Source organism: Coturnix japonica, unplaced genomic scaffold, assembly GCF_054131305.1.
Source record: "Coturnix japonica strain WE unplaced genomic scaffold, WE-NBRP24 Scf079, whole genome shotgun sequence".
Lineage (NCBI taxonomy): Eukaryota > Metazoa > Chordata > Aves > Galliformes > Phasianidae > Coturnix > Coturnix japonica.
The window spans coordinates 451,500-466,552 of NW_028188982.1; the positions used below are offsets into that span (position 1 = coordinate 451,500).

Sequence of the window (15,053 nt, forward strand, 5' to 3'; positions counted from 1 at the left end):
GGGGGCCATATAGGGTCTATGGGGCCATATAGCGTCTATGGGGCCATATAGGGTCTATGGGGGCCATATAGGGTCTATGGGGGCCATATAGGGTCTATGGGGTCCATATAGGGTCTATGGGGGCCATATAGGGTCTATGGGGGCAATGGGGGGCCATATAGGGTCTATGGGGGGCAATTAGGGTCTATGGGGGCCATATAGGGTCTATGGGGGCCATATAGGGTCTATGGGGGGCAATAGGGGGGCAATTAGGGACTATGGGGGCCATATAGGGTCTATGGAGGGCAATGGGGGGGCAATTAGGGTCTATGGGGGCCATATAGGGTCTATGGGGGCCATATAGGGTCTATAGGGGACATATAGGGTCTATGGGGTCCATATAGGGTCTATGGGGCTATATAGGGTCTATGGGGGCCATATAGGGTCTATAGGGGGCAATTGGGGTCTATGGGGGACATATAGGGTCTATAGGGGGCAATTGGGGTCTATGGGGGACATATAGGGTCTATAGGGGCCATATAGGGTCTATGGGGGCCATATAGGGTCTATGGGGGGCAATGGGGGGGTAATTAGGGTCTATGGGGTCCATATAGGGTCTATGGGGGGCATATAGGGTCTATGGGGGGCATATAGGGTCTATGGGGGCCATACAGGGTCTATGGGGGGCAATTAGGGTCTATGGGGGCCATGTAGGGTCTATGGGGGCCATATAGGGTCTATAGGTGCCATATAGGGTCTATGGGGCCATATAGGGTTTATGGGGCCATATAGGGTCTATGGGGGCCATATAGGGTCTATGGGGGGCAATTAGGGTCTATGGGGGCCATATAGGGTCTATGGGGGACATATAGGGTCTATGGGGGGCAATTAGGGTCTATGGGGGCCATATAGAGTCTATGGGGGGCAAAGGGGAGGCAATTGGGGTCTATGGGGGCCATATAGGGTCTATGGGGGGCCATATAGGGTCTATGGGGGCCATATAGGGTCTATGGGGGCCATATAGGGTCTATGGGGCCATATAGGGTCTATAGGATCTATGGGGCCATATAGAACCTGCAGCTCATCCAGGCTGAACTCGCAATATTCCCTCCTTGTCCCTTTGCCATTGGTGAGGATCCCGCATCCACTCATCATGATGGTGCCTAATTGGGTTAATTAGAGCCTCGTTAATTAGCTATGAGGGTTAATTAGTGGGTATGTTAATTAGGGAGTATGTTAATTAGGTAAAAGGGGGGGGTGTTAATCCCACATCCATGGTGCCTTAAGGGGGGGGGGGGGTGTTAATTAAGGCTCCTGTTAATTAACGATAAGGAGGAGGGGTTAATGAGTGGGTATGTTAATTAGCTAAGAGGGGGAGCTAATTAGTGGGTATGTTAATTAGGGGGTATGTTAATTAGCGGGTATGTTAATTAGGTAAAGGGGGGGGGTGTTAATCCCACATCCGTGGTACCTAATGGTACCTGTTAATTAAGGCTCCTGTTAATTAACTATAAGGAGGAGGTGTTAATGAGTGGGTATGATAATTAGCTAAGGGGTGGGGTTAATGAGTGGGTATGTTAATTAGCAGATATGTTAATTAGCTAAGGGGTGTTAATCAGGTTAACCCATTGGTGAGGATCCACTCATCATAATGGTACCTAATGGGGGGGGGGGGGTTAATTAAGGCCTTGTTAATTAACTATAAGGGGGAGGAGTTAATGAGTGGGTATGTTCATTAGCTAAGGGGTGGGGTTAATTAGTGCGTATGTTAATTATCAGGTATGTTAATTAGGGAGTATGTTAATTAGGTAAAAGGGGGGGGGTGTTAATCCCACATCCATGGTACCTTATAGGGGGGGGATGTTAATTAAGGCTTTGTTAATTAACTATAAGGGGGAGGGGTTAATGAGTGGGTATGTTAATTAGCTAAGGGGTGTGGTTAATTAGTGGGTATGTTAATTAGTGGGTATGTTAATTAGCTGGTATGTTAATTAGGTAAAAGGGGGGGGTGTTAATCCCACATCCGTGGTACCTAATGGTACCTGTTAATTAAGGCTCCTGTTAATTAACTATAAGGAGGAGGTGTTAATGAGTGGGTATGATAATTAGCTAAGGGGTGTGGTTAATTAGTGGGTATGTTGATTAGTGGGTATGTTAATTAGCTGGTATGTTAATTAGGTAAAGGGGTGGTGTTAATCCCACATCCATGGTGCCTTAAGGGGGGGGGGGGGGGTTAATTAAGGCTCCTGTTAATTAACTATGAGGGGGAGATAATTAGTGGGTATGTTAATTAGGGGTATGTTAATTAGCTGGTATGTTAATTAGGTAAAAGGGGGGAGTGTTAATCCCACAGCCGTGATACCTAATGGGGGGGGGGGGATGTTAATTAAGGCTCCTGTTAATTAACGATAAGGCAGAGGGGTTACTGAGTGGGTATGTTAATTAGCTAAGAGGGGGGTTTAATTAGCGGGTATGTTAATTAGCGGGTATGTTAATTAGCTAAGGGGGGGGGGTGTTAATTAGGTTAACCCATCCACTCATCATAATGGTACCTAATGGGGGGGGGGGGTTAATTAAGGCCTTGTTAATTAACTATGAGGGGGAGGAGTTAATGAGTGGGTATGTGTATAAGCTAAGGGTTGGGGCTAATTAGTGGGTATGCTAATTAGCAGGTATGTTAATTAGGGAGTATGTTAATTAGGTAAAGGGGGGGGGTGTTAATCCCACAACCACTCATTATAATGGTACCCAATGGAGGGGGGGGGGCTGTTAATTAAGGCTCCTGTTAATTAACTATGAGGGGGAGGGGCTAATGAGTGGGTATGTTAATTAGCTAAGGGGTGGGGTTAATTAGTGTGTATGCTAATTATCAGGTATGTTAATTAGGGAGTTTGTTAATTAGGTAAAGGGGGGGGTGTTAATCCCACAACCACTCATTATAATGGTACCCAATGGAGGGGGGGGGGGGGGGGGCTGTTAATTAAGGCTCCTGTTAATTAACGATAAGGCGGAGGGCTTAATGAGTGGGTATGTTAATTAGCTAAGGGGTGTGGTTAATTAGTGGGTATGTTAATTAGTGGGTATGTTAATTAGGTAGTATGTTAATTAGGTAAAGGGGGGGGGTGTTAATCCCACAACCACTCATTATAATGGTACCCAATGGAGGGGGGGGGGGGGCTGTTAATTAAGGCTCCTGTTAATTAACGATAAGGCGGAGGGCTTAATGAGTGGGTATGCTAATTAGCCAAGAGGAAGGGCTATTAATTAGGTTAATTACCTGAGCGGAGGTTGGTCATGGTGGCCGGGTATTCGAGGCTGTTTGGGTTATGGGCTGTCACCCCGATCTCAATGGAGCCAGACCATTTATCCACCAGCTTGTCTATGCGGATCTGAATGGGGAGGGGGCTTCAATGGGGACCCCAGACCCATAATGGGATCCCATATAACCCAATGGGACCCCATACCCCAATAGGACCCCAATGGGATCCCATAGACCCCAATGGGCCCCCCAGTGGGACCCCATATACCCCAATGGGACCCCATATACTCCAATGGGATCCCATATACCCCACTGGGACCCTAAATACCCCAATGGGATCCCATAGACCCCAATGGGCCCCCCACTGGGACCCCATATACCCCAATGGGATCCCATATACCCCACTGGGACCCTAAATACCCCAATGGGATCCCATAGGCCCCATATACCCCAATGGGATCCCATATATCTCAATAGGATCCCATACCCCAATGGGACCCCATATACCCCAATGGGACCCCATATACCCCACTGGGATCCCATATACCCCAATGGGACCCCAATGGGACCCCATAGACCCCATATAACCCACTGGGACCCCATAGACCCCATATAACCCAATGGGACCCCATATACCCCACTGGGACCCCATAGACCCCATATACCCCACTGGGACCCCATAGACCCCATATACCCCAATGGGACCCCATAGACCCCATATACCCCAATGGGACCCCATAGACCCCATATACCCCAATGGGATCCCATAGACCCTATATACCCCAATGGGACCCCATATACCCCATAGGACCCCATATACCCCACTGGGACCCCAATGGGACCCCAATGGAACCCCATATACCCCAATGGGATCCCATAGACCCCATATACCCCAATAGGACCCCATATACCCCACTGGAACCCCACTGGGACTCCATATACCCCAATGGGACCCCAATAGGATCCCATATACCCCAATGGGACCCCATATACCCCAATGGGACCCCATAGACCCCAATGGGATCCCATAGACCCCATATACCCCACTGGAACCCCACTGGGACCCCATAGACCCCACTGGGACCTCAATAGGATCCCATATACCCCAATAGAACCCTATAACCCAATGGGACCCCACTGGGACCCCATATACCCCAATGGGACCCCAATGGGATCCCATAGACCCCATAGGACCCACCTCAAACATCTCCCCATCCCGTAGTGGCCTTAGGACCCCATATACCCCAATAGGACCCCATATACTCCAATGGGACCCCATAGACCCTATATACCCCAATGGGACCCCATACCCCAATGGGACCCCATAGGACCCCATAGACCCCATATGACCCCATATACCCCAATAGGACCCCATAGACCCCAATGGGACCCCATATACCCCAATGGGACCCCATAGACCCCATATACCCCAATGGGACCCCATATACCCCCCATAGGACCCCATATACCCCAATGGGACCCCATAGACCCCATATACCCCATAGGACCCCATATACCTCACTGGAACCCCACTGGGACTCCATAGACCCCAATGGGACCCCAATAGGATCCCATATACCCCAATGGGACCCCATATACCCCAATGGGACCCCATAGACCCCAATGGGATCCCATAGACCCCATATACCCCACTGGAACCCCACTGGGACCCCATAGACCCCACTGGGACCTCAATGGGATCCCATGTACCCCATAGACCCCATATACCCCATAGGACCCACCTCAAACATCTCCCCATCCCGTAGGGGCCTGTTGGTCAGCACGACCCCAATGGGACCCCATATACCCCATAGGACCCCATATACCCCAATAGGTTACCATATACCCCAATGGGACCCTAAATACCCCAACAGGACCCCAAATACCCCAATGGGATCCCATAGACCCCATATACCCCAATGGGACCCCATATACCCCAATGGGACCCCCAATACCCCAATGGGATCCCATAGACCCCATAGACCCCAATAGGAGCCCAATGGGACCCCAATGGAACCCCATATACCCCAATGGGATCCCATAGACCCCATATACCCCAATGGGATCCCATATATCTCAATAGGACCCAAATGGGACCCCAACGGGACTCCAATAGGATCCTATAACCCAATAGGACCCACCCCATACCTCACTGGGACCCCATATACCCCAATGGGACCCCATATACCCCAATGGGACCCCATAGACCCCAATAGGACCCTATAACCCAATGGGACCCCAATAGGACCCCAATGGAACCCCATATACCCCAATGGGACCCCACTGGGACCCCATATACCCCAATAGGACCCCATAGACCCCATATACCCCAATGGGACCCCATAGACCCCATAGGACCCCACTGGGACCCCAATGGGATCCCATAGACCCCATATACCCCAATGGGACCCCAATGGGACCCCATATACCCCAATGGGACCCCATAGACCCCATAGGACCCACCTCAAACATCTCCCCATCCCGTAGGGGTCTATTGGTCAGCACGACCCCGTTATTAAACTCATCGAGGGTCCCCTATAACCCCTCAGGACCCCCAATGGGACCCCATAGACCCCATATACCCCAATGGGACCCCATATACCCCATAGGACCCCCAATGGGACCCCATATACCCTAATGGGACCCCATATACCCCAATGGGACCCCATATACCCCAATGGGACCCCATAGACCCCAATGGAACCCCATAGACCCCATAGGACCCCATAGACCCCATATACCCCAATAGGACCCCCCATAGACCCCATATACCCCAATGGGACCCTATAACCCAATGGGACCTCAATAGGACTCCAACGGGATCCCATAGACCCCAATAGGACCCCATATACCCCAATGGGATCCCATAGACCCCATATACCCCAATGGGATCCCATAGACCCCATATACCCCACTGGGATCCCATATACCCCATAGGACCCCATATACCCCAATAGGACCCCATACCCCAGTGGGACCCTATATACCCCAATGGGATCCCATATACCCCAATGGGACCCCAATGGAACCCCATATACCCTAATGGGACCCCATAGACCCCATATACCCCAATGGGACCCTATAACCCAATGGGACCCCAATAGGACTCCAATGGAACCCCATATACCCCAATGGGACCCCATAGACCCCATATACCCCAATGGGACCCCATAGGACCCCATAGACCCCATAGGACCCACCTCAAACATCTCCCCATCCCTCAGTGGCCTATTGGTCAGCACGACCCCGTTATTAAACTCATCCAGGATCCCCTATAACCCCTCAGGACCCCCAATGGGACCCCATATACCCCAATGGGACCCCACATACCCTATATACCCCAATGGGACCCCATATACCCCAATAGGACCCCATATACCCCACTGGAACCACAATGGGATCCCATAGACCCTATATACCCCCAATGGGACCCCATATACCCCAATGGGATCCACCCCATACCCCAATGGGACCCTATATAACCCATAGGACCCCATATACCCCACTGGAACCCCACTGGGACTCCATAGACCCCAATGGGACCCCAATAGGATCCCATATACCCCAGTGGGACCCCATAGACCCCATAGGACCCCATAGACCCCATATACCCCAATAGGACCCCATACCCCAATGGGACCCCCAATGGGACCCTATATACTCCAATGGGATTTTATAGACCCTATATACCCCAATGGGACCCCATATACCCCATAGGACCCCATATACCCCAATGGGACCCCATAGACCCTATATACCCCAATGGGACCCCAATGGGATCCCATAGACCCCATATAACCCAATGGGACCCCCAATGGAACCCCATATACCCTAATGGGATCCCATATACCCCATAGGACACCCAATGGGACCCCATATACCCCAATGGGACCCTATATGCCAAGGGGGACTTCAATGGGACCCCATACCCCAATGGGACCCCAATGGGACCAACCCCATACCCCAATGGGACCCCATATACCCCAATAGGACCCTCAGTTGGACCCCATATACCCCACTGGGACCCCATATCCCCATGGGGGATTTCAATGGGACCCCATATACCCCAATGGGACCCTGTAGGACCCCATATACCCCATAGGACCCCATATACCCCAATGGGACCTCATATACCCCAATGGAACCCCACATACCCCATAGACCCCATATACCCCAATGGGATCCCATAGACCCCATATACCCCAATGGGATCCCATAGACCCTATATACCCCCAATGGGACCCCATACCCCAATGGGACCCCATATACCCCAATGGGACCCTATATACCCCAATAGGACTCACCCCATACCCTTCAGGGCCCCATACCCCAATGGGACCCCATACCCCAAGGTGGGGGGCATCAATGGAACCCCATACCCCAATGGGACCCCATATACCCCAATGGGACCCCATATACCCCATAGACCCCACTGGGACCCCATAGACCCCATAGGACCCACCTCAAACATCTCCCCATCCCTCAGTGGCCTTAGGACCCCATATACCCCAATGGGACCCCAATGGAACCCCATAGGACCCCATATACCCCATAGGACCCCATATACCCCAATAGGACCCCATATACCCCAATGGGACCCCATCTACCCCATAGGACCCACCTCAAACATCTCCCCATCCCTCAATGGCCTATTGGTCAGCACCACCCCAATGGGACGCCAATGGGATCCCATAGACCCCATAGGACCCCATAGGACCCCATATACCCCATAGGACCCACCTCAAACATCTCCCCATCCCTCAGTGGCCTATTGGTCAGAACCACCCCAATGGGACCCCATATACCCCACTGGGACCCCAATGGGACCCCATATACCCCAATGGGACCCCATATCCCAATGGGGGGCTTCAATGGGACCCCATATACCCCAATGGGACCCCATATACCCCATAGGACCCCATATACCCCAATAGGACCCCATATACCCCAATGGGACCCCAATAGGACCCCATAGGACCCCATATACCCCAATGGGACCCCATATATCCCAATAGGACCCCATACCCCAATGGGACCCCATAGACCCCATATACCCCACAGACCCCATATACCCCATAGGACCCCATAGACCCCATATACCCCAATGGGACCCCATATACCCCATAGGACCCCATATACCCCACTGGGACCCCCAGTTGGACCCCATATACCCCATAGGACCCACCTCAAACATCTCCCCATCCCATAGTGGCCTGTTGGTCAGCACGACCCCAATGGGACCCCATATACCCCACTGGGACCCCATAGACCCCATATACCCCACTGGGACCCCATATACCCTAATGGGACCCCATAAACCCCATAGGACCCACCTCAAACATCTCCCCATCCCTCAGTGGCCTTAGGACCCCATATACCCCAATGGGACCCCAATAGGACCCCATAGACCCCATATACCCCAATGGGACCCCATATACCCCAATGGGACCCTAATGGGACCCCATATACCCCCCATAGGACCCCATATACCCCAATGGGACCCCATATACCCCCCATAGGACCCCATAGGACCCACCTCAAACATCTCCCCATCCCGTAGGGGTCTATTGGTCAGCACGACCCCGTTATTAAACTCATCGAGGATCCCCTATAACCCCTCAGGACCCCCAATGGGACCCCATAGACCCCATATACCCCATAGGACCCCATATACCCCCAATGGGACCCCATATACCCCAATGGGACCCCATAGACCCCAATGGGACCCCAATGGGACCCCACAGATCCCATATACCCCACTGGGACCCCATATATCCCAATAGGACCCTCAGTTGGACCCCATATACCCCACTGGGACCCCATATACCCCACTGGAACCCCAATGGGACCCCATATACCCCATAGGACCCCATACACCCCATAGGACCCCATATACCCCACTGGGACCCCAATGGGACCCCATATACCCCATAGGGACCCCATAGACCCCATATACCCCAATAGGACCCCCCATAGACCCCATATACCCCAATGGGACCCTATAACCCAATGGGACCTCAATAGGACTCCAACGGGATCCCATAGACCCCATATACCCCAATGGGACCCCATATACCCCAATAGGACCCCATAGACCCTATATACCCCAATAGGACCCCATATACCCCAATGGGACCCCATATACCCCCCATAGGACCCCATATGACCCCATATACCCCAATGGGACCCCATAGACCCTATATGCCCTATAGGACCCCATAGACCCCATATACCCCAATAGGATCCCATAGACCCCATAGGACCCCATATACCCCAATGGTACCCCATACCCCATGGGGGCATCAATGGGACCCCATATACCCCACTGGAACCCCAGTGGGATCCCATATACCCCAATGGGATCCCATAGACCCCATAGGACCCCATAGGACCCACCTCAAACATCTCCCCATCCCTCAGTGGCCTTAGGACCCCATATACCCCAATGGGACCCCATATACCCCAATGGGATCCCATAGACCCTATATACCCCAATGGGACCCCATATACCCCAATGGGACCCCATAGACCCCATATAACCCAATGGGACCCCATATACCCCAAGGGGACCCCATATACCCCAATGGGACCCCATATACCCCAATGGGACCCCATATACCCAATGGAACCCCTCATATCCCAATAGTACCCCATACCCCAATGGGACCCCATATACCCCAATGCGACCCCATATACCCCAATGGGACCCCATAGACCCCATATACCCCAATAGGACCCCAATGGGACCCCATATACCCCAATGGGACCCCCAATGGGACCCCCAATGGGACCCTATATACCCCAATGGGATTTTATAGACCCTATATACCTTAATGGGACCCCATATACCCCATATGATCCCATATACCCCAATAGGACCCCATATACCCCCCATAGGACCCCATAGACCCCATGCGACCCCATACCCCAAGGTGGGGGGCTTCAATGGAACCCTATATACCCCAATGGGATCCCATAGACCCTATATACCCCAATGGGACCCTATAAGCCAATGGGACCCCAATGGGATCCCATATACCCCAATAGGACCCCAATGGGACCCCATATACCCCAATGGGACCCCATATACCCCATAGGACCCACCTCAAACATCTCCCCATCCCTCAGTGGCCTTAGGACCCCATATACCCCAATGGGACCCCATATACCCCAATAGGACCCCATATACCCCAATGGAACCCCATAGGACCCCATAGACCCCATAGGACCCCATATACCCCATAGGACCCACCTCAAACATCTCCCCATCCCTCAGTGGCCTATTGGTCAGCACCACCCCAATGGGACCCCATATACCCCATAGGACCCCATATACCCCAATGGGACCCCCAATGGGACCCCATATACCCCATAGGGAACGCATATACCCCACTGGGACCCCATAGACCCCAATGGGACCCCATATACCCCATAGGACCCCATATACCCCATAGGACCCACCTCAAACATCTCCCCATCCCTCAGTGGCCTTAGGACCCCATATACCCCAATGGGACCCCAATGGAACCCCATATACCCCAATGGGACCCTAAATACCCCAATGGGACCCCATATACCCCAATGGGATCCCATAGACCCCACTGGGACCCCAATGGGACCCCATATACCCCAATGGGACCCCATCTACCCCAATGGGACCCCCAATGGGACCCCATATCCCCCAATGGGACCCCATATACCCCCCATAGCATCCCATATACCCCATAGACCCCCCTACAACCCCATAGGACCCACCTCAAACATCTCCCCATCCCGTAGTGGCCTATTGGTCAGCACGACCCCGTTATTAAACTCATCGAGGGTCCCCTATAACCCCTCAGGACCCCCAATGGGACCCCATAGACCCCAATGGGACCCCATATACCCCATAGGACCCCCAATGGAACCCCATATACCCCAATGGGACCCTAAATACCCCAATGGGACCCCATAGACCCCAATGGGATCCCATAGACCCCATATACCCCAATGGGACCCCAATGGGATCCCATATACCCCAATGGAACCCCATAGACCCCATAGGACCCCATATACCCCCAATGGGACCCCATATACCCCAATGGGATCCCATATACCCCATAGGACCCCATATACCCCAATGGGATCCCATATACCCCAATGGGACCCCAATGGGACCCCAATGGAACCCCATATACCCCAATGGGACCCCATAGACCCCATATACCCCAATGGGATCCCATAGACCCCATATACCCCAATGGGACCCCATAGACCCCATAGACCCCCCTATAACCCCATAGGACCCACCTCAAACATCTCCCCATCCCTCAGTGGTCTATTGGTCAGCACGACCCCGTTATTAAACTCATCCAGGATCCCCTATAACCCCTCAGGACCCCCAAAGGGACCCCATATACCCCAATGGGACCCTATATACCCCAATGGGACCCCATATACCCCCAATTGGACCCCATATACCCCAATGGGACCCCATAGACCCCATATACCCCAATGGGACCCTATAACCCAATGGGACCCCAATAGGACTCCCATAGACCCCATAGGGACCCCATAGACCCCATAGGACCCACCTCAAACATCTCCCCATCCCGTAGGGGTCTATTGGTCAGCACGACCCCGTTATTAAACTCATCCAGGATCCCCTATAACCCCTCAGGACCCCCAAAGGGACCCCATATACCCCAATGGGACCCCAATGGGACCCCATATACCCCAATGGGACCCCATATACCCTAATGGGACCCCATATACCCCACTGGGACCCCAATGGGACCCCATATACCCCAATGGGACCCCATATCCCAATGGGGGGCTTCAATGGGACCCCATATACCCCAATGGGACCCCATATACCCCATATACCCCAATGGAACCCCATATACCCCCCATAGGACCCCATATACCCCAATAGGACCCCATACCCCCATGGGTTCTCATATACCCCATATACCCCAATGGGACCCCAACGGGACTCCAATAGGATCCTATAACCCAATAGGACCCCATAGACCCCATAGACCCCATATACCCCCCATAGGACCCCATCTACCCCATAGGACCCACCTCAAACATCTCCCCATCCCCCAGTGGCCTTAGGACCCCATATACCCCAATAGGACCCCATATACCCCAATAGGACCCCATAGACCCCATATACCCCACTGGGACCCCATATACCCCATAGGACCCCATATACCCCAATAGGATCCCATAGACCCCATAGGACCCCATATACCCCACTGGGACCCCATATACCCCAATGGGATCCCATATACCCCGATGGGACCCCATATACCCCATAGGGAACGCATATACCCCAATAGGACCCCCAGTGGGATCCCATATACCCCATAGGACCCCATATACCCCACTGGGACCCCAATGGGATCCCATAGACCCCATAGGACCCCATATACCCCAATGGGACCCCATATACCCCAATAGGATCCCATAGACCCCATAGGACCCCATATACCCCACTGGAACCCCAATGGGATCCCATAGACCCCATATACCCCAATGGAACCCCATATACCCCAATGGGACCCCATAGACCCCATAGGACCCACCTCAAACATCTCCCCATCCCTCAGTGGCCTTAGGACCCCATATACCCCAATGGGACCCCATATACCCCAATAGGACCCCATATACCCCATAGGACCCCATAGACCCCATATACCCCAATAGGACCCCCCATAGACCCCATATACCCCAATGGGACCCCATATCTCAATGGGGGGCTTCAATGGGACCCCATATACCCCAATGGGACCCCATATACCCCACTGGGACCCCAATGGGACCCCATATACCCCAATGGAACCCCATATACCCCATAGGACCCCATATACCCCACTGGGACCCCAATGGGACCCCATATACCCCCCATAGGACCCCATATACCCCAATGGGACCCCATATACCCCACTGGGACCCCATAGACCCCAATGGGACCCCATATACCCCATAGGACCCCATATACCCCATAGGACCCACCTCAAACATCTCCCCATCCCTCAGTGGCCTGTTGGTCAGCACGACCCCGATGGGACCCCATATACCCCAATGGGACCCCATATACCCCAATGGGACCCCATAGATCCCATAGGACCCCAATGGGACCCCATACACCCCATAGGAACCCATATACCCCCAATGGGACCCCATATACCCCAATAGGATCCCATAGACCCCATATACCCCATAGGACCCCATATACCCCATATGACCCCATATACCCCAATAGGACCCCATATACCCCAATGGGACCCCATATACCCCCCATAGGACCCCATATGACCCCATATACCCCAATGGGATCCCATAGACCCCATAGACCCCAATAGGAGCCCAATGGGACCCCATATACCCCATAGGGACCCCATAGACCCCATATACCCCAATGGGACCCCAATGGGACCCCATAGACCCCATAGACCCCAATGGGATCCCATAGACCCCATATACCCCATAGGACCCCATATACCCAACTGGGACCCCAATGGGATCCCATAGACCCCATAGGACCCCATAGACCCCACTGGGACCCCAATGGGATTCCATATACCCCCCATAGGACCCCATATGACCCCATATACCCCAATAGGACCCCATATACCCCAATGGGACCCCATATACCCCAATAGGATCCCATATACCCCAATGGGACCCCATAGACCCTATATACCCCCAATGGGATCCCATATATCCCAATAGGACTCTATAATCCAATGGGACCCCAATAGGACTCCAATGGGATCCCATAGACCCTATATACCCCAATGGGACCCCCAATGGAACCCCATATACCCCAATGGGACCCCATATACCCCAATGGGATCCCATAGACCCCATATAACCCAATGGGACCCCATATACCCCAATAGGACCCCATATACCCCACTGGGACCCCATACCCCAATGGGACCCCCAATGGGATCCCATAGACCCTATATACCCCAATGGGACCCCATAGACCCCATATAACCCACTGGGACCCCATAGACCCCATATACACCAATGGGACCCCATAGACCCCATATACCCCAATGGGACCCCACTGGGACCCCATATACCCCAATAGGATCCCATATACCCCATAGGACCCCATATACCCCAATGGGATCCCATATACCCCCAATGGGATCCCATAGGACCCCATATACCCCAATGGGATCCCATATATCCCAATAGGACCACAATAGGACTCCAATGGGATCCCATAGACCCCATATACCCCAATGAGACCCCAATAGGACCCCATAGGACCCCATAGACCCCATAGGACCCACCTCAAACATCTCCCCATCCCGTAGGGGTCTATTGGTCAGCACGACCCCGTTATTAAACTCATCGAGGATCCCCTATAACCCCAATGGACCCCCAATGGGTCCCCATATAGCCCATAGGACCCCATAGGACCCCATATACCCCAATGGGACCCCATATACCCCAATAGGACCCCCAGTGGGATCCCATATACCCCATAGGACCCCATATACCCCAATGGGACCCCATATACCCCAATAGGATCCCATAGACCCCATAGGACCCCATATACCCCACTGGAACCCCACTGGGACCCCATATACCCCAATAGGACCCCAATAGGACCCCATATACCCCCCATAGGACCCCATATACCCCAATAGGACCCCATATACCCTAATGGGACCCCATATACCCCATAGGGACCCCATAGACCCCATATACCCCAATGGGACCCCATCTACCCCAATAGGACCCCATATACCCCCCATAGGACCCCATATGACCCCATATACCCCAATGGGACCCCATATACCCCAAT

At 53.0% G+C, this 15,053-nt stretch overlaps 1 protein-coding gene across 1 annotated transcript in view; it reads right to left on the reverse strand.

Moving 5' to 3' along the window:
• NEURL4 (neuralized E3 ubiquitin protein ligase 4) overlaps positions 1-15,053 on the reverse strand; it is a 182,906-nt gene that overhangs the window by 138,640 nt on the left and 29,213 nt on the right. Inside the window, exons 5-6 of the mRNA XM_085534229.1 lie at positions 3,257-3,368; positions 1,054-1,142 (exon numbers count right to left, since the gene is read on the reverse strand). Of these exons, the coding sequence (XP_085390355.1) occupies positions 1,054-1,142; positions 3,257-3,368 (201 nt within the window). The remainder of the gene's footprint in view (positions 1-1,053; positions 1,143-3,256; positions 3,369-15,053) is intronic.